Here is a 21,301-nt window from a genome sequence, read left to right as displayed (position 1 = left end):
GGTGAGGGGGGGGGGGGAGGGAAAAGCGGAAGAAGGCGAGGGGGATTCGAACGCACGGTACGGCTCCCGGTCATTTCCTGCTCGCGATTGCCGCTGTTGCAGACGTAAAATCACCGTGCGTGCGATTAATCTCGAGCGCGCGAAAATGCAACGAGTCTCGTGTCTGGTCGCGTCTGTTAACCCTTTCAGGCCTGCGTTGTACAGATAGATTAGGTCAAAGTGGAGAAAAAATTCCTCTAAGAAACACGTAGAACTTTGAATTATTAATCAAAGAAGATTGGCGAATAATCATGTGCGCTACGGCAGATGAGTAGTGATACACTACTTATGTTGTATTTGATCAAGAAATATCTAATGAGAAATACTAGTTCATAATTTTTGGATTGGCTTATCTGGTGAAATGCCACGATCGGAAGTATCCGATTAAATTGGAGTTTAATCGGGAATATCCGTTTGTTAAGTTTTTATCGGATAATTTCTCTTAGTGTGACGACTTCGTATGTTTGTAGATGAGGTCAAATTGAACAGAAAAGTTCGCCATCATTTCGCAAATAACCACGTAAGTTTTTAATTATTAATTAAAGGATATTAGTCATTATCATTCGCGATTATTCGGCGATTGATCTATCTGCACACCGTGGCTCCGATGTGATTTACCGGACACCCTGTGTGTGTGATATATATCTTTTCTTTTTTTCTTTTGAGCGGGGAATTAGTAGAGGACACATTCTTGCATTCGGGAATGGCGAAGTGGTTGTGTCACACTAAATTCTCACGGGAAAGTTATTCGTTACCGCAAACACACGCATAAGATGGCAGAGTTCGCTGGGGGAAAGCTGAGTGTAAATCACGAGTATGTACAACAGGTCCCAGCCGAGAGAAACAGAAATGAAGCCATAATTAATATACAGTATTTACAGCCGGGGCTTTGTGAAAGGGTTAATTTAGACGGACTCCGCGCGCGCGGTTGAATTATTCCAGACACTTGCCGCTTCAAAGACGCGAGACCAATCGCGCGTGATTTCTGCACGGTCGCGTCAATCGGCTCGGCGAAATGTGTTCGCGTCGCGGAATTAACCAAGGAGATTCGCCGGCAAGCCACCTCGCTTTATTTCCAATGGAAAAGTCTCTCGAATATTCTCCTCATTTTCTATGGAGCGCCCTTTCGACCTCCGACAGTGAGACTGGATTCAACGTTGGCATGGAGCACTTTAGCGGGCGCAAATTAGTTACATCATCCGTAATAGCACAGAGCGGAAACTGCACACACGCGCGCGCATCTTTCACTTCTTAAGCAGCGCCAAGGCTTTAAACGCTACAATCCTCGCGACATCCGTAACAAAAAAAAAAAAGGAAAAAAAGATAAAAGAGAATGAAATGAGAACGGAAGTGGTTGTCTCGCAGGGACGTGGCGCTCTAATTCACGATTACGGACGAAACGATTACGGCAGGATTACAGGTGAGAGACAAAATTCGCGATGTGCAGAGACACGAGTCTCGTGTAGCGGCAAGTTTAATGCTACGGCTTTCTTAACCTCCTTGAAGCAAAAAAAGAAACGTAAACGTGGTTATTTTACCATCACGATCGAAAGAATCGCAGGAATCGAAGAGGGAGAAGGGTCGTGTAATCGATGACGAGTGAAGGCCACGATATCAGCGAAATACTATATTTTGGCGAGATATGCTAGCAGAATAGAGAGCGGGAATGATCGGCCGCGTGTCTGCGGTGCGTCCGATCTGCGGTGCGCGCTTCGAGGATTAATTTGGCTTGTAAAGCAGCCGATATTTCCATAAATCAAGCAAAATAGCCGTGCACATCGGGAGGAACCGCGCGCGATTCCGTTCTCTCCGTTCTTTCCTCTCTCTTTCTCTCTATTCCGTAGCGCGCGCGTCCGATTTCTTTCTTTCGCGTCATCAATCTTCCGATTGCATTCATCGAGCTCACTTCCGGTAATTAACCGTCGCGCCGCGCCTTTCTTCGGGATCGCGGGGGGTGGCGAGGGCAAGGGGGAGGGAGAGAGGAATTGGCGAAAAATATTCTCCCGCCGCGAGATAATCCGCGGCAAATTTCGATCTGTCCCGCGGGAACAAGCAGCAAAACGTCCGCACGGAAGAGAGAAATTGAAAAAAAGAAAACGAGGGAACGAGGCGGGGGTGGAAGAAACGGCGAGAAGGAGCGGCGAAGGAGGGTGAGAGAGGAGAACAATGGACGCGCTGATGGCGGAGGGAGGAAATAAAACGAGGCGTATGTAGGCGGCGCGGATGGAAGAGAAGCCGAGTGGATACTTACGTATTTAGCGGTCTGCGCCGACAGCATGTCCGAATACTGTATTAGTGCCTGGAAGGAGCCTGAAACAGAGAAGCGATAAAAAAAGCGTGAGACGACGTTGTTGGACGTAAATTTTAAGGGCCTTGCCGCGCCGCGGCGGTTCGCACGCGAGATCCCACGCGAAAGACCGTGCTGGTCGGCTGATGAACTCACATCGTGAATGTAATATTAGTCTACACGTGAGAGCTCTTATCTACGGTGCAGTAGATTGCTATTAGTAGGTTGGGGTTCATGCACCTCAGAGAGCCGCGTGAAGTTGGCTATTATTTAACAATAATAATTCGTTTGGTACCATTTGATGATCTATTCTCAACGGGAACGTTGGCTAGTCAAAACGGATATCACAAAAAATAAAAAATGCATATGAACTTGGACTTTTTCCTAACTTGGAGAACCACTTTCAAGACATTGTAATTCTAGTTGTTATTATTCGTTTGATGATTTAACCACCAAACTTTTAATGCTTTTTAACGTTTACTTTCCAACAACGTTTGATAGTCGAAAACATAGTTGCCATTCAGGAAAATAAAATTAACTGTGTAATAACTAAGTTGCTCCCTTCCCTCCCCTAAACAAGAAAGTTTGCCAAAGAACACAGTAAATTTCGTTACAGGAACATAACAAATTTGTTAATAACATACTTCAGTTTTTAAAATATAAATGGCACATATAAAGTGAGAAAGAATAATAAATTGCTGCAAAGTGTCAATCTGTACATTTCGTTATAAAATTATTAACATTATAAAATTCTATGCTAACTTTTGCTATAAAATTCTCTATATGTAGAGAATTTGATAAATCTTATGGCCGTGATAAAATTAACATAAAAGCATTAAGCTTGTACTTCAAGATGATACCGATAAAAAATTGAGAAGGTAAAATTCATACTTTTTCTCGTGAAAAACTACACAATTTTGAGCGATGATTCTGTTCTGATTTCACACGGTCGCTATATGTTCTTTCAGCTATATGGTTTTTCCAGCGAGTAAATCGCGGGACGAAGAATACTATCTAGGATAGATCTATTGCATCGATGAGATCATTACTTTGCTAATATAAAAAATTTGGGTAAGACTTACGTCTCATTACGAACTCTCTTGCTTAAACCTGAATGTACATAATTATGAACACGAAACAATCTTGTGTCTTAACTCAAGATTGATAAGATGAGATTGATATGAGCGTACTCCAAGCAGCACATTTAGTTTAAAAACGTTGGCAACACTACTAGATATGACTCCAAGTCTTCAGTAGCTTTCTTCAGTTAGTCTTACCAGCTTATAAACTCCAGATAAATGATCGCGAATAAATGGCATCAGCTGCGACTTATATTGGTATAATCGTAACTTCTAAGGTTTAAACATTCATGTGTATCCATTGTAATTTTTGTGATCAGCACCAATCATTTTCGTTTAGTCAAACACTCACCTTTGTCACTTTTCTTTAAAAAAAAAAAGAAAATTCACGTTTGACTGAAAATTCGAATTCGCAGGTCTGAAATTTGCGATGTTTCACTCATGCAATGATTATAAAGCCGTGTGGTTTCATAAACAAATTTGATGTTTCGATTAGCCTTAATTACTCGGAAAAAGTCTAAAGCTCATACCCGGATGACAAGAACCGACGGGCTGGCTGCAAAGAGTCTTTGGGTGCGACCACAACGGTCCGCAACGTGCGGTTAACGTGCAGAAATCGAGCCTCGTCATTGGCGGGTTAACGAAAGGGTTAATGAAGCATTTGCTTGAAACGGGGCTTGATTTCACCGTCGCCGCGAAGTCACCGTATGAAGCGCTAGTTAGAGAAGCAAAAATGACCTCGAAGCCACCCTTCTTCGCGGCCGCCAACTTCCCGGCGGCGGCGCGCGCGCGGTGTCCGATTCTTTTCTTCCGCGCTCCAAGTTCACAAGCGTCGAAAATTGCGTCGTAACGAAGGACGAAAAAAAAAAAAAACGCGAAATAGAAACGACGAGAGAGAAGCGCGCGAGATAACGGCGTGGAGGACACGTCGGATGTACAGAGGATTGCATATATGCCTAGTCATGTGTCGAGAGTTACCACAAATTTTCGAGCTAACGCATTCGTGTCTAGACAGTCAAGGGTCGTGACTGTTGATTACTCGAAGAAACTGCAACAATGTCAAGCAGCTATGGACAGCCCGTGTTTTGTTTACGTTTGTAATTGCGGTTATCCGTTCGTGTAATCGTGACATTATTAGTGATAACGTGATCATAAAACCTGGATAACGATAAAAAGCACTATGCTCTCTATTTTATAGTGCCTGGAAAGGTATAATTTAAAGGTAAATATTGGAATATTCTTTTAATATATAATCAAGTTCATTTTTCTTATGATGGACATTTCAAAGAATATTTTGATGCAAAGAGAGAGAAGAGAGAGAAGAGAGAATTGATTTATTTATTTTCAATACCTCTATTTAAACATTGCGGTTTTCATTGTGGTTGCTCCGAGTCCCTTTATGATTAAAAATCGCACGCGATTCAAGTCGCACTTGCGATACGCAATTGTGATACGATATATCGCGTTTATTGCGATTCTTAAGAAGATCGTATCGCGATACACAGTTTCATAAATCGCACATGTCTAGTCGCCGGCCGCGAGAGAGCCACGGAAAGATGATGTGACCGGAGAAGCTCGTTTCGACGGCAAAACGAATTGCATCCTTCGAATGCACGCGCGCACGTCCGAAACACCGATGATTCGTTAATTTGTCGGGCGAAACGTTGCGGAGGAACGTAACTCTGTCACGTTAATGCGTTTTTCTCCACGCGGGCAAGCCGGAATTGTCCCGACAGAGCGGCGTTGACCAAAGTTCCAGCCGGCGGCTACGCTATTTCATTTTCGAATTTGCTCCACCGTGATAATGGAACTCTTTACAGTAATACAGCAAAGCCCGTGCGCGCGCATACACATGCATACATTTATACGCGCGATGACTATGCGATTTCGCTAACAGCGCGCTCTTTTATTTCCCGACCCAGAATTCCGTCGTGGTCTCTTTGCGCGCGCGCGCGCGGATTAATTTCGCGCTCTCGTGCGAATTAAAAGGAAGGTTCGGCCAAATTTGCTGTGCACATTCGGTGTGACCTTATGACGTTGTGTGCAATAAGATATTCAAAAAATGTGCGTCCACCCGCTCCTCGTCTCCTCGTTCTCCCCGGAATTAATCGCGGCGGATCCTCTGTCGGCCGGCGGGATTCACGTGGGATTCGTTTCACGCGCTGGCGAGTCCATTTTTCCAAAAATACTGCCGAAAGTCGGCCCGAAATGCGGCAAATTAGTTGTTTATCGCAATTTCGAATGCAGCTCGTTGACGTTGACAATCGACGCCACGAATAAAAACGACGAAATTGACGTTTAATTGCCATTTGCGAACGTTAATTTAATGTCCATGGCAAACGAACGGGCAGACGGCCGTGAATGAATGTGTCATGCGAGTCGTGTAACAAACATGCTCCAATTCCGCCCGTCGTGACGCCGGCCAAGATAAACAATACACGAACAAGTGTAAGAAATATAATGTAATCGCGGTCTAGCATGCACGAAGAAAACTAACGACAGATAAGAGGTCGGCACACCTGAGGTAAACACCTGAGGTGAACATGAGACAACTTAAATTGATTGAACGTGATTTAGATCGCGATGAGACAAAGGAGAGCGAGCAAGGGGCGAGGGATGACCTTCCAGAGGAAATAAAGAAGCGATCTCGGAGATGCTCGAAGCTAACATAACGGATAAATGTAACGGCAACATAAAGCATAACGGAACAAGCGTAACGGAGTCGCCACTTTTGTTTGATCTTAGGTTTTATCTCGATTTCAACAAGGCAGGAATACAGATTAAGATTAATGAGTCGCCAAAATTTCAACTCGGGTTATCATCCTCTAACATCCTGACATTTCAGTATTTAAAAAAAAATTATTAACCACTAAGTGGAGAGCTCAATAGATCCTACAGAAGGCGCACGCGTCACGCCGCCTTGGCGTTTTGGCGGAGTGAATGTTTCAGAGAGGGTGTCTCCGTTGCGCTCGCGCGCTTTTCTCCGCGTCTGTGCGCTCGGGCTCACAATTGCCATTAAATCTCGATTAAGCGAAACAAGTCGCAGGCGGCCGCAATTTCGCGACTTTTAATTCCCGTCCCGCCGAATTCTCGCGCAGGAACGACCACGTCGCGTCGCGTTATTTCATTAGTTAAAGCGCGTACGATACGAAACAAAGGATTGGCCCGAGGTAACGTTATTTAATTTTCGAATCTGAAATGTGCGGAGGCAAAGGAGAGCTCTCGCTTTGCCTCGCACTCTTTCTCTCTCTATCTTTCTATCTCTTTCCGCCTTCCCCGACGAGAGAACTGTGGCTTTCGAGCGTCAGAGAAAGAAGCGCAATGGCGCTTTTGATCCCACGACAATCGCAGCCCGCGGAACGGGTAATCGTAACGTTTACCTTTGCCATAAATTTCACCTCAGCCGCCTCAGTGAGTGCGCGCTGAAATTTTCGTTGTGGAGTTTCTTCCTTTTCTCTCTTTCTCTCTCTCTTTTTTTTTCTCATTACAAGCTCTCTCCTTCTCTTTTGCGAAGTTCATTGTAAGCCGGCATAATACGTTGAAGCGGCAGTAATTTGCTCTTGTGCCATTTAAAGCACCGGTAATTCGCTCTGTTACTATTTACGGCGCGTCGGTGATCTGCTTTGCGTGGTTTAAAGGCTAATTGAAACATCATTCGGAATCCCCGTCGTGATTCTCAATGCCCGGGATAGCGGATAACACGCGTCAAACCGTCGCGTCGTCGTCGTAGCAGACGTTTTGCCTCGCGCGAAACTCGACCGCTCCCCGGGCTTACCGGAAGTGCACGCGTCATCCTCTCGGCACACTCCCACCAAGATTTTTCCGACGTAACGTCTGCGGAAACCCCCCGATAGTTGTCGTGGATGCTGAATCCGGCGAGAACCTGAACGCGAGTGCAACCGCGCGCGGTGCATCGCTCGGTGCACTCCGGGCGCACACCTGTGTGGACAGAACTGTGTATAGCTGAGCGCACACACGAGCCGAAAGCACACACACGCGGGGGGACCGGAGGACGATGCTTCTGCGCTCATCTACTGTAGGCATGAATTCGTAACACGCCCGCCGGGAGCGCACCGGAGGCCTCTCTTTGTGTTTTTTTGCATAACGGGTGCAACGGGAAATTGCGTACGCTCCCTGTTATTCGATTTCCCGGCTCGCGATTTTGATTGAGAACGCGCCTCGGAGCGAAAGGAAAAGCGCAAAGTCGTTTACCCGAAACCCCGGAACTTTGCTCCAGTAAGTTATGCATGCGGATGAAAAAGAAAGTCCGGTTGAATTAACCAGGTGTCTGGTGAAATATGAATGAATCGGAAATCTGGTTGAAACTGCCAGAATTCCGTTTGAGTCAACAAGACTTCTGCACAGAAGGACACGATATGGTTGGCCCACGCATCAATCCGGCTGTGCCAAACAGATTCAACAGATTTCTGATCGCCACAATCAAATCACGCGCAGCTACATTGATGTATAATACTAGTTGAAGTATACCAAAGTATACTGACAAGTAAACCTACTCAAAAGGTACACTCCAATTTCTTTCTAATTTGACACAAATGTAGAAGTATAAGAAATATTTAGATTATATTTTTTCATTTTGAGTTTCACGGGCAGTTTATAGCTTTTTAATGTTCCTACTCCTATCATCAACAGGTACAACAAAAATGCATTAGAAAGAAATCGATTAACAAAATCAGAAAGAGATCGGAGTGTACCTTTTGGGTAGGTTTATTTGTGAGTCGTGTCAACTAGACGCGCTACCACAAAGATAACTAGGCTGATGCAATTGTGCCGCTCACAACTGAATATTTCTGGTGATGTGCACCTTTTCTCTTCCGTGTGGTTGACTTGAACGGCCACGAGTTCTGGTTAGCTAGAAATCTTGTCAACTCAGAAATGGTAAGAAGTTCTGGTTGATCAGAAATCTTATTGAACAGAATTCTGGTGACTCGAATCGGAATTTTCTGATTTGTTCATTATGATCCTCCACCACACATTCGGTTAATCCAACCAAACTTTCCTCCACCTATGAATGCGTCCTACATTTACTTCTCGTCGCGCTGACAGAGCTTGAAATGGAAAAGAGAGAGAACCAGAGGCAAATACGTCAATTATCCGCGTGTTACCGAGATTATTTGTTCTGACTGACGCTGTCGTGGACTCGCTCGTAACAATCTTATTTCAAAAGCGAGTATTTCGGGAACACTCTTTATGGTACTCGGCGCGATTCCGAAAGTACTAATGGCGTCAAATGCGCGCAACGACGACGGCAGGCCCGGGCAAAATGCGCTCTTCAAGCACTACTGAAGTGCCAAAGTGTCGTGGCGTGTCTACAGACGAGAGCGGATCTTCGTGAAAGTGTTGCGACGATCTCGCGCTCCCCTCGTTCTCTCCCTTCGGCGTGTATCGGATTTTAAAGCGATCATGCAACAACAATACGTCGAACGCTGTACTTACTGTTCTTTGTGAAGGTGACGATCTTCAGGACCTTGCCGAAGCGCGTGAAAATCTGCAACAGACAGAAGTAGGTCGGATTAGAGCTCGCGATCGATTTGCCTCGGCTAAAAGGGGAGTCCTCGACTGTTCCTCTTGAGTCATGGACTCCTCGAGATATTTTTTAAAGCGGGAGATAAAGTGAGTCATTATAGAAATATTAATATTAAGAGGAGAAAGAGAAAGAAATCAACTCGTTGAATTCATTTCAATTATAAATCAGTAAAAGTGTAATTTGTCTTCCGTGAGACGACCCATTTCGGGGATTTCGTGGGCCCCAGCTGTGGGGGCCCGGAATTGGTGCAGAATCTTATTTTATCAGTTTATTTGTTAAACACAATTTAACGCCACACGTTCGCCGGCGTGGCGCGAACAACATTCTAAAAAATTGATTCGCGACAAACAAGCGCGGGCGGTCGCGTAATGGCGTTTTCGTATAAATACCGGCGATATTCAAAGGCCCGAGCTAGAGCGGTTACGCATGAATTTTCAAAAGCCCCTTTGGCGAGTAGCGGCGATGGCGGTGGTGGCGGCGGGTCGGCAGCGAGAGCAGTATCACGCAATATTTACAGGCGTATCCGGTGTCGAGCCGGCGGGCTAATAATCGCGTACGGTGCACACGTCAAACCGCCGTCATTGTCGTATATTCGGCCGGCAATGCCGATGATCACATTAATGCCGCGAATGCAAATATTTGGCCGCGCCGTTGCATTCGTGATGATCAACCCATTCACCGTAAGTCCCCGACAACAACGCGAGCGCCGCGGGATTAGGGACGATTTTGTAAGATTTCGTCGCCAACCGACTGTCCACGCTTCGCGCTTCTTCATTAAGGCCTGATCTACAATAGATGGAGTAAGGAGTAAGAGTAAGACTAAATGAAAATAATTTATTCGCTTACTCGCTTACTCCAGCTCCTTACTTCAGCTCTTACTACTTAATTCAGACTTACTCCATGTGATATAGACGGGCAAACTTTACTGTAGATCGGGTCTAAACGAAATAAATTATTTCCATTTCGTCTTACTCTTACTCCTTACTCCATCTATTGTAGATCGAGCCAAAGTGGATGCTGAAGCTGAAAACTTTGCCGACAGAACACTGACATTTTTCTGCAACGCTTACGTCGTATTGTTTTATAAAGTCACAATTGCTTTTACGCAATGAAATGCGTGTTTGAAATCTCCACATGGAGAAAACGGCGGCAAGTTACGATTTGTAGCATCAAAGGAGCACAATAGTTTGTACAAACGTTACATCACGCGATTCTTCACGAGTCTTACGATACTTGCAGACTTAATGTAGAATCTAGACTTCTACTCAGGATGCGCGCCGTGCAATTATCGCATGTTTCGCGTCGAGTAACACTTTAAGCGCGAGTCGCTCGCAGCTCTCAGAGAGCGGAGCTATTCCCTCACGCGAGATCGCCGAAAGATCGGAGGATCCGTCGAGTAAATACGTAAAAGCTCGTAAAAGCGCGACCACGAAGGGAAATGAAAAATTTCCGAAGTGCAGACGGCAGAGGAGAGAGAAAAAAAACACGCTAATGCGAGCCACTGTCGTTTTAGCGATCGAATATTCAATGTCGCGACCGGTCATCGTCTATGGACACTCTGGTGTCGAGCCGGGGAAATTATATTCCTCGATAATGCGAACAGCAAATCGGGATGGAACTGAGGATTTAAAGACACGCTGATTATCACGAGGAAGCGACGGAATAGAGCAGTGTTAATTTTTGTTAAACAAAAACTGCCTAGTATTTACTTATCAATTTTTCTAGCCTAATTTTTGGCCAGTAATTAACTATAAAATACTGGTTAATATTTTTTTCCAGTTACTGTCTAATACAGTCTTAATCAGTAAAAATTAGCTAGATAGTGAGCAGTTTTTCTTGAAAAATTTTCTACTTGGAAAATGCGCGCGCGAAAGAGGACTTTGCGCCACAGTCCCGTAATTAGTGGGTTCACAGTCCCGTAATTAGTGAGAGAGAAAAGACGTGCGTGCTGCATTCGCGATGCGCGCGTATCAACGGGACAAAGACTTTTCTTCGCGTGTCACCGCGATGAGATCCCAACTGCGATGAGGCCGCGACATTTTTTTTTCCTTTTCAAGCGATTCTACAACGCAACGTTTCGATAACGATTGGCAATGATATGATAACAATTAGCACTCTGCTAAGCAGAAGGCGAAATTTCCGATGAAAAGATCTTGAAAATTGCACGTACCAATGCCGGCGAGCGGCGAAATTCTCTCAGATATAAACGACGAGCACAGTTGTAGCAGGCCGCATTAAAGCGGCGCCAATAACAATAAAAATCAGCGCGCTTCCGCGAGTAGATCCTCATTATCGTTACGTTTACGTCGCGCCGGGGGCAATGAGGATCATTTTTACGGCAATTGCGTCCAGATTCGAAGCTTTCGCAACGCCGAATAACGATTACGCGTTAACGTGTCGGTGCATTTGTCAGTCTGCGCTCTGTAAGGTAAAAGTACCAATCCCTGGACACTAACAATTAACTGGTGCCTAACTCTGGACGTTCTTGTCGTTTTGGTCTCTAACTATACGGAAAAAATAGTACGCTCGGCCCGATTGTGCCAACCAGATTCAACGGTAAAATACAGAGGAACTAATTATATGATTCCCGCAACCATAGAGTAGTTGCTGAGTTTATTTTATGTGTGTATTATTTTATGTAAGTAATATTTATTTTATTTATATTTGTATTATTTTATGTAAGTAATATTTATTTTATGTAAATTTCAAATATTTAAAAAGCAAAACAATAAGAACGTCCAGAGTTAGATGCTATTATTGCTTAACGTTAAACAGGGATCATCGCGTTACCCTGGAAAATAAGAAGCCATGAGCGAATTAAAAGTAGATGGATCGTTCGCGCACGGATTCAATCCGCGTATCACGAAGGGAGGAAGACGATAACAATGATAATATTTAGAATATATGGATTACGGTTCCATCCATTACGTCCATATGTCCGCGGCGTCCATTACAGGCCACAAGACCGCTCGTAATAGCTCCGCTCGACTATTCGCATTTCTATCACTCTCTGTCCCCCCCCCTCTCTCTCTCTCTCTCCCCCCTTTCTTTCCGTCACGTTGCAGCTGCCAGTGCAACTGCAACCGCGCGCGCGCGCGTTTCCCTGGAGCGGTAACGGTGCGCGCTATTTACAACGCGTAATACGAAAAGCAGCAACGGCAGCCAAGCGTCGGGGCCGGCGCATGTTTTTATCCGTTTTCCGATAAAACGGGAAATATTTCAATTTTGATATTCGAATTTTTGCCGGTCATGTTTCCGGCTCCTGGATGCATGCGTCCGACCGAAAACAGTTCGATCGCGAGCGGATATGAAGTCGCGCCGCCGTCCGTATTTGTCGGAGGTTGCGCGCCAATGAACGAATGGATCGGCCGATAATCGCGCCTGATCGCGAAAACGCGGCCGGGGATCATCCCCAGGTGATTGGCTGCGTGCAGCTCTCCGACTCCTCGTCGTGCTCGCGACTCGAAATTCGCCGTGATCGACTAAGCAACGCCGACGCAACGTCAGAGTGTTACGAGAGCTGCTGTCAATACAGTCAATATATTGTATAGGGTGTTTCAGACTCTCCTCCGCAATTTCTGTGGAAATATAGAACGGATTGAGGTGAACATCAAAATCTTATATCGCTTTGCGATATTTGCAATGACAGTCGAGATATTAAGAGGGACAAAAAAAGTGATGAATTATCACGCGCGATATGGTAGATGAACTGTGCTGTTGTGTACTCGTATATTAAGTCAAATTGAACAAAAAAGCTCCTTATCATTTTGCAAATAATCACGTAGACTTTTAGTTATTAATGAAAGAAAACTGTTGATTGTGTGCGATAATGCACAAATCTCCTTTAATTAATATCTAAAAATCTATGTAGTCACCCGCAAAATGGCAGAGGACTTTTTCTAAGTTTGGTCTGATGAATAAGTATACAACAATTCATCTATCATATCGCGCGTGATCGTTCACCAATCTTTTTAAATCAATATCTCTCGAGATTTATTGCGAATATCGCGAAATGGGGAGCTTTCATGTTCATCTCAATCTTTTCTACGTTTCTATAAAAATTGCGGACGAGAGTCTGGGATCTCACTCTGTATATCGTGGGTGTTGCCTGTTATCACTTGGATTGCACACATCACCCGGATGCTACCGGATATCTATGAGTATCCGGGGATAACTATATTCGCGGATATTACTCAAGTAACGAGAAAATAGTTACAAGTGTGCAATGCACTCATTTGTTATTCGTTATCGATAGAAAAATCAATAAGTCTGTTCCTTTCAGCTGAACTGCCCGAGCTACTAGATCGATGTAGCTTTGCATAATTACTCTCTAACAGCTTACTGCGAAGGATATAAGCTACCATGAGACCTGGACATCCTCCACCCTCTCTCCCCCGATTTCGTCCCCTTGACGCTTTGTCATAACCCGGGGTAGTTTGAGCTAGTTAATAATAAAGATCATTTAATATTTAGTACCTCATTAATGGCGAGAACCCGAAAGCATCTCATCGTACGCACAAGCCAGCTGGCTGATTGGGATCAATCTGATCATCGTCAGGAGCGCGGGATCGATTTCTGCGAACGTGTCGCTCTGGGTCCTGAGCCGAAATTCCAAGCGACACATCGGCGCGCGATCGATCGGCCGCGTATCAGAATTAGCCCGCGAGTGTTGTCACGGAGAAATTATTAATAGATTCCGGGACTATTCCCGGGAGAGGCGATCGATCGCTCGAGTTTTGACCTTCGCACTGATTCTAAAATAAGAGGTGCTCTTCTGTTGCCTGCCTTTTTTTTTTTCTTCTCCATTCGCCATTTGCACTCGATATTCTTTATTATTCTAGCATTCAATGGCCCGGTTTCGCTGTTTTAGACGCCGGCAGTAGAAGAAGCCGTTGCACATCCGCTTCATTCGACACTCATTAAAACTTTCCTCGCAAATGACGCGCTTCGACTGATTCGTCCCACTTTCGGCCCGGCACGGCGGAAATGCCGATTTCCTTCCTGGCGCGCGAGTTATTTTGCAGGTCGGTCTTCCCTCGACTTTGTCTATTTACACCTCGCGACATGAGCTACGTGTCTCCCGCTTGCGTTTATCCGTCGCCGGGGCGCGAAAGCAGATTGCTTTAATCCGTTACGTAGCTGTGCCGGCTGCGAGTATCGAGAACGCCCGATGACGCCATCGATTGCTCCCTCAAAGCTCTCCGTCGTGTTCGACGCGCTTGACGGTACGTACTCTCCCTTTCTCTCTCGTCCCGCGGAATATTCCCGAGATCAAACTAGGCATGCAAGTTGAGTCGAAAGTAACGCATCGCGCCTCTTCGCGATGTTTTCTTTCCGTTTCTCTTCGGATCGCCAAATGTCGGGCGAAATAAAATTACCGCGGCGTATACTTGTTGATTAGGTCGAGATTGCACAGAGTTATCACGCCACTCGGTGATAACTGACGTAATAACCGACCGACTGACGTAATTTCAGTCGCACGTGCGTATGCACGCGTGTGTCCCTACCTACACGCGCGTGCGTGTAATACGTCGTAAAATAATAACGGCCGAGCGAGACACTTGCCCCGGTCCCCAATAACACTAGAGGAGGCTAACGCAAATAGCGGCGCAGGGGGAATAACGGTGGAATAACGAACGGAAGTTTGTGTACATTTGGCAGCGGCGGCAATCGCGAAACGCATCGACTGCGCCGATAATAAACGTCGGCTGCCCCCGGCGGGCTCGAGTTCCTCCGAAATTCGCCGGGACAATTTGCGCCACGGGCGGCGGCGGAAAATTTGTCAGATTTCGCGTAATTAATTAAATGCCGATTTAATTAATTTTGTTGTACAGTGTACAGTATGTTTGGCAGCGCACGCGCACTAAGTGCCGTCGCGGAGAGTTTCCCATTACGCTGTCAATACCTATGCGAGACGAGCCGCATTGACCGTCGGTATTGTCGTCGCCATTATACGCGAATTAAATCGTCATAAAGGGATTAATGAAATGAAGTGATCGCTCAGCAATCGTCGCTCAGTACGCTTAAACGTGTCGAATGATGCGACTTGAAACGGTAAAAAACACGTTGAAAGAGAGATTCAGCCAAAATGGCGCACCAATTGAATGTGCAGAGTGATCGGAGTCATTTACTAGATGCTATTTTTCTTCTTTTCTCTTGGATCAATACAGAAATTGGTTCATCCAATCAAACCTTTTCTATCGTGTATGTTTCATTCTCTCTTTCTCTCTCTCTCTCTCTTTTGTTTCGCCTACACCATTCCCTTCTGCAGTACTGTGACAAGAGAAAGCACCTCACTCGGCATATTTCTGGACTCGTGGCTTCAGCCGTCTCATAAGAATGCGCAGTCTATCACAATAAATCTACGATTATGATATACGTGACATTTTTATAGCTGTGCTCGCGATTCACCTGAAAAAAACTCTCGTCTAACTCTGAATTCTCAAATCTGAATCAAGAGGAATATACTTGCGGCAGAATGCCCTCTTACCAGAAGAGATTTCCATTGACAAGACCTGTAGATAAAAGACGAAATCCTCTAACCTTGAGAATAAGTTTGGAATATTTTCCTTTTGGTTTTAGCAGAATACTTTTGAGGCCGTATATGTAAGAGGATTTCGCTAAAGGTAAGATTATACTGTTTCAAACAGAACTGTATTTTTGCAAAATTCTACAGTAATTTTTATCACGGAGATTCTCTCCGTGCAGATAACTGATTGCCTTTTTGGTTTTAGAATCTTCTTGAAACCATATGCAAGAGGATTTTGCTAAAAATAAGAACTGTTCCAAATAGGATTACTATATTACTTTTACAAAGTTTTGCTCGTACAGCAAATTTTATAAAAAATCTCCGTACAGATAGCTAATTGAGGTCAACCTCTCCGATCGGGACTAAAAAATTTCTAGTCGGCAGTGTAATAACGCGATTAAAATTGCGAAAGAGCAGCGTTTGAACAGCTTCCGAAATCAATTCGCGGGAGACCCAAAACTCGCCGCCGAGTTGGTTTTGCGATCAGACCGCCGTAGTAACAGCCGCATTTCCGTGCGAGGCACGGCGATACTTATACCCCGTCCCGGGCGCCGTCGGTGCCGCTACATTTTTAAGCCCACACACGCTCGTGTGGTCGCGACCTGTGTGTGCGCGCGTAAGACTCCCGCGGGAAATCATCTCGCATGTGCATTCTGCATCCGCAGCGTTGCATCCGTGCGCGTGCACTTGCGCGACCGCGTCCGACGAGTGCTCGAAAGACACAGCGTCGTTGTAAGTCTCGCGATCACACAGAACGAACGTGAGTCATCGGAGGTCCCGTCCGATCGGGACGTTTCCGGCGCTCTGCGAGGACGAGACGGGGCTACCTCTAACCCGCCTTTACGTTGGAATCACATCTACCCGATATTCTGCTGTCCACGACCCTGAATCGGTCAGCATATCTGAAGGCCTTCGCACGTCAAAAAGTCTTAACCGTAACCGTAATTCCGTAAATTTCCAATACATACAATCAGATAGACGCAAGTGAACATTCATACACAGCCTTACGGTTACGAGTTTTCACTTGCGTTACTCTATTTGATTGTTGAAAACTTACGGAATTACGGTTACGATTAAGACTTTCTGACGTGCAAAGGCCTTAAGGCTTATAATAAAAGTCGTTATCCAAAACTTGTCTCATGAGACACTCAGAAATTTATCCAGAGTTACATCCAAATTTTTCAGTTGAATTATAATCGTAAATTCGTAAAGGTAGACTGTGCACTTTCCTATTGCAAGACTGGAGTAGACACTGATAGGTAAGAGAGGACAATAGAGAGTAAGATGTGTCCCTTGTCCAATCGTTCCTAGTGGAGAGAATATAGGAAGAGAAGCGATCACACGATCGATGCTTTTTCTCTTTTCACTGCACGAAGAAGAAAAGTCTGTTTGAAAGGATCAATTTTTGGTGAAATATGGACGATTCAGAAATCCCGGTTTGAAGTTATCAGAATCCAATTTAACCCTTTATTTGGCAGACTTAAAGGAATTTAAGAAGAAAATTTTTTGAGCGTTTGAGTTTGATCTTTTGAACGCAATTATGTTTTAAGAATTTTTTTTCTATTTATAATAAGCCTGTTATCTCTAATGGCAAAAATCGAAACTATTGAGCAGAACAGGTGACCAGATGCAACAATATCAAATAAATGCGACTACATCTATCATTCTTGCAAATAGTTTATGAGAAATCGACGTTACTTGAGAGCAACACTGCCAGATAAGGTTTAAATTATCAAGATTTCTGGTTAACAGAATTCTGACAATTTCTAAATCGTTCATATTTCAGCAAAAATTGATTCATTGAACCAAATTTTCTTTCGTGTACATTTTACTCTCTCCTTTGTTTCCCCACGTCGCTCCCTTCTACAATACTGTGTGACAGAGAAAGGCACCTCACTCTTGACTTCAGCCAACATTTTTATATTTGTACTCGCGATTCATTCGAAAAACTCTCATTTACCTCTCAAATCTGAGCAACTCACTCGAGTCGAGTTTCAAGTGATCAATACGAGTCTATGACGCTGCAATGCACACGGTAGTGCAACGTGTGCTTTCGTTTTCTCTGAGCGTCAATTTAAATAGGCGCGTGTTAATTAAATGTCAACCCGAAGGGGTTAATCGCCGCGGAAGTAGTTCGCGATCGCGTCGTAAGGAATCGTGCAAAACGACGCGTCAATGGATGCGAATAATCGGGTGGCGATTGAGTCGTGTCTCTGTGAATTGGAAGATAAGCGGAAGGAAAGAGGATAAATAATAAATCGAACGGACGGAGCGCGCGAGCGTTTCCTCGCGAGGCGGGGAGCGCGACGTCGGATTAACGAAATAAAAACGGCTCGCTCGGCGCAAATTGCTGTCGCGCGACGGGACGAAGTGGTTGATTAAAGTTCACGTAATTGAAACTTGGAATTGAACGAGTCGCCGGCGTGCCGTATTAGCGAGCGATTGTAATCTGACGAAATTAATGCGCCTCGAAATACGTGTTATTCAGCACGCGATTACGCCGGTCGGATATAATTAATCAATTACGGATGAATTATTAACGGAATATTGGACATTAAAATCGCGAAAATTTCGGCGAGTCCCACCGTTTTCGAAGCTGCACCGTGCCATAAATTCAGGCGGACTCCTGCCCGTCTTTGCGCGCGCGCGACTCTTCTCGCCCCATTGACTTTTCGTTATTTCCTTTAGGAGCGCTCAGATCGATTCGTATAGTTTGATTAAACACCTTTTGTGGCAGAAACAAAGGCAACACGGATCGTCAATTTCGCCGAGGGAAAAAACAAAACCTCGTTCCAAACAAAAACGAATTCTCGCGTGGATGTTTATCCGTGCTTCGCCAAGGAGCTCGTCGTTAATATATTATTTGTTCTGTCCCCTCTTGTATTATGTTTCCAGTCGGCTTAGCATATTCACACCGTCGGAATCCAATTGCGCTCCGAAAGTTGGCAAAGTGCGCGCGCACGCGCGACGGCTTAAGAATTTTTCGTTCGTTCCCGGCAGGAAATAGACGGTACTATTGTTGGCACTCTCGGCTCACACGATGAGAAAACTTTCAACAAGAGGTCGACCTTAACCTACGCGTCGGGCGCGCAGCAGCACTGATTGATGCAATTTGGCATACAACTGTGGATCTAAAGATAAAGAAATAAGTTCCTTTCATCCTTAGAAATGATTTTAACTTATTCATCCCACTTTGCATACGGCATTAGCTCATCTGAATTCATTGATATGTTAAAGGTACAGCACTGAGCGCTGCAGTTTTGGCTTTTGAGTTATCAAACGAGCAGCGTTGCAGTTTGACAGCGCGCTGTGGTTCTAAGGATAAAGAAATGTCCTTTTCGTTCTTAGAAGTGATTTTAACTTATTCATCCCACTTTGCACGCGGCATTAGCTCATTTGAATTCATTGATACGTTAATTTTAAAGGCAGCACTGAGCGCTGCAGTTCTGATTTTTGAGATACCAAACGAGCAGCGTTGTAGTTTGGCAGCGCGCTGTAATTTGAAAGATAAAAAATGTCCTTTTCATCGTTAAAAGTGGTTTTAATTTATTCATTGCACTTTTCATGCGGCATTAGCTCATTTGAATTCATTGATACGTTAATTTTAAAGACGCAGCACTGAAAGCTGCAGTTTTGATTTTTGAGTTATCAAACGAGCCGCGTTGCAGTTTGGCAGTGCGCTGTGGTTCTAAAGATAAAGAAATACCCTTTTCATCCTTAAAAGTAGTTTTAACTTATGCATCCCACTTTGCATACAGCATTAGCTCATTTGAATTCATTGATACGTTAATTTTAAAGATGCAGCACTGAGCGCTGCAATTTCAGTTTTTAGGTTATCAAAACAAATAGCGTTGCAGTTTTTTTTTGGCAGCGCGCTGTGGATTAAAAAATAAAGGCAAATAAATAAGTTCCTTTCATTCTTAAGATTTTGATTTTATCTTATTCATCCTATTTTTCACGCATTAGCTCACTTGAATTCATTGATACGTTAATTTTAAAGGTGCAGCGCTGAATGCTGCACGTGCCAGCTCGTGAGTGTGTTAAAGGCGCTTCTTCTTCTTCGTGTTTGATGACATAAGCCACCGTGTCTTCAGTCTTCCCCGAGGATATTGTGGCTATTTAACATTCCAGCAGTTAAACCGGAGTGCTAAAGGCGTGTCCGTCGTAGGCAAGGTTAAACTCGATGGTACACTAATGGGCTGATCCACACGAGGATCTGGAGAATCGCTCGCGAGCGAATAACTCGCGTTGACTCGCAATCTGAACCCGTCGTGAATAAATTTTTATTTTTGATCGCGATATGCCTCTCATTTATTCGCGGCAAGAGCAAATCGACCGTTGTCATTTGTAAGTTTCACGTGTCACTGAATCTGTCGCATTCGATTCTCGGCGGGCGCTCTCTCTCTCTCTCTTTCTCCCTCTCTAATGACGTAAGATATGCGCAGCCAGATCAAGCGCGATCGCCTAGCTATCTCTCGGCGCTAGATATCCAATGCGCGTTATTTCGAGGATGCTTACGTTAATTCACTGACGCGATGCCCCATAATCCCATTTCGCCGTGGCACGTCGACAATGCGAATCAATTCGCGCTACTATTTGACAGAAACGCGTGCACGCACGCACGCAGCGTCCGTCATTTGCGTCTTTGACGTTCCAACTGTTTGGGGAACGTAAATCGGCGGAAAATGAGCGACAAGCTCATGAGACTGCCGCGGAGAAGCGAAACGAAGAAACAAAAGTCTCCTTCGTTTATAAAAGTGGCAAATCCTAAACACGTATCTAATCCTAGAATTATTGATGTTCTGATCTTTAAATATGAATATTTAAACTTTCAATATAGAATATATGTGTATACTCGATATGTGTATATATATTTCATGTTGAAAGTTTAAATATTTATATTTTAAGATCAAAATAATAAGAACGCGTGTCCAGAATTAGCTCTTGTATTTTTTCTTTTTTAGTCATCTTTTGTAATAATTTATTATAATTAATTAGGATTTAGCTGCGTTTGAAGAGAACCGTGCCAGAGAGTGCATTAAAATAAAATAAATCTATCTATCAACCTTTCCATTCTCTCTCTCTCTCTCTCTCTCTCTCTCTCTCTCTCTCTCTCTCTTTCTCTCTTTCATCGCAGAAACGATATAATTCGTTCAATCGACCAAACGTTTGCTCGAACGAATTTTGTTCGTGCAAGCGAAGTCTCATTAACTCAGCTACTTTTTCCCTCAGTGTTCAAAATTATTTCCTGTTACTTTTATGATACGCGATGTACAGAATAGCGCGGATCGCCCGATGCTTTATTCTCCTCAATCGCTCTTTCTCTTACTGAAGCGTGTGATGCATGTGTAGTATATGTGTGTGTGAGAGAGGAGATGGAAAAAAAAATCGAGGGGCGAGAAGGTACCGGGAACAGCTCGTTATTAAATCGAACGCGACCCTTTGGCCGCTGGCCATCGCTCATGGATCCCACGGGGATTCCCTCATGCCAAGGGATTACAGGTGACCAAACTCACCCTCCTCCCCTCCCGCCCTGCCGCCTCCCTGCGCGACGTCCTCTTTATCCGTACCGTTCCGTTCCGCAAAAGCTAGCCACCGGCGTATTGATTGATGTAACAGTTATTAATTCGCGTGCTCGATTATCGGGCGCCGAGCCGCCGTCGCCGTCGGTGTCTCCGCGGTTTCTGTAATGCAATAACGCGCAATAGCGGTAACGCAATTCCGTCGCGGCGATCCGTCGTTATTCATTTAGGTATGACGGCTCGGGGCGGATGGTTCGCGAATTCTGCCGATCGAGCGAGAGGGCGGCATACGGCAGAGGA

The 21,301-nt window shown here is 44.7% G+C and overlaps 1 protein-coding gene across 12 annotated transcripts in view; it reads right to left on the bottom strand.

Moving 5' to 3' along the window:
- LOC116849731 (polypyrimidine tract-binding protein 1) overlaps positions 1 to 21,301 on the bottom strand; it is a 622,962-nt gene that overhangs the window by 24,341 nt on the left and 577,320 nt on the right. For all 12 annotated transcript variants that reach the window (XM_032827169.1, XM_032827170.1, XM_032827173.1 and 9 more), the window contains 2 exons: positions 8,860 to 8,911; positions 2,291 to 2,349 (listed from right to left, as the gene is read on the bottom strand). In XM_032827169.1, coding sequence (XP_032683060.1) covers positions 2,291 to 2,349; positions 8,860 to 8,911 — 111 coding nt within the window. The remainder of the gene's footprint in view (positions 1 to 2,290; positions 2,350 to 8,859; positions 8,912 to 21,301) is intronic.

The sequence above is a fragment of the Odontomachus brunneus genome, unplaced genomic scaffold, assembly GCF_010583005.1.
Source record: "Odontomachus brunneus isolate Ranch 3 - 2012 unplaced genomic scaffold, Obru_v1 Obru_scaffold_125, whole genome shotgun sequence".
Classification (NCBI taxonomy): Eukaryota; Metazoa; Arthropoda; class Insecta; order Hymenoptera; family Formicidae; genus Odontomachus; species Odontomachus brunneus.
The sequence above is the reverse complement of the archived record's forward strand: the minus strand, read 5'-3'. Positions and strand labels throughout refer to the sequence as shown.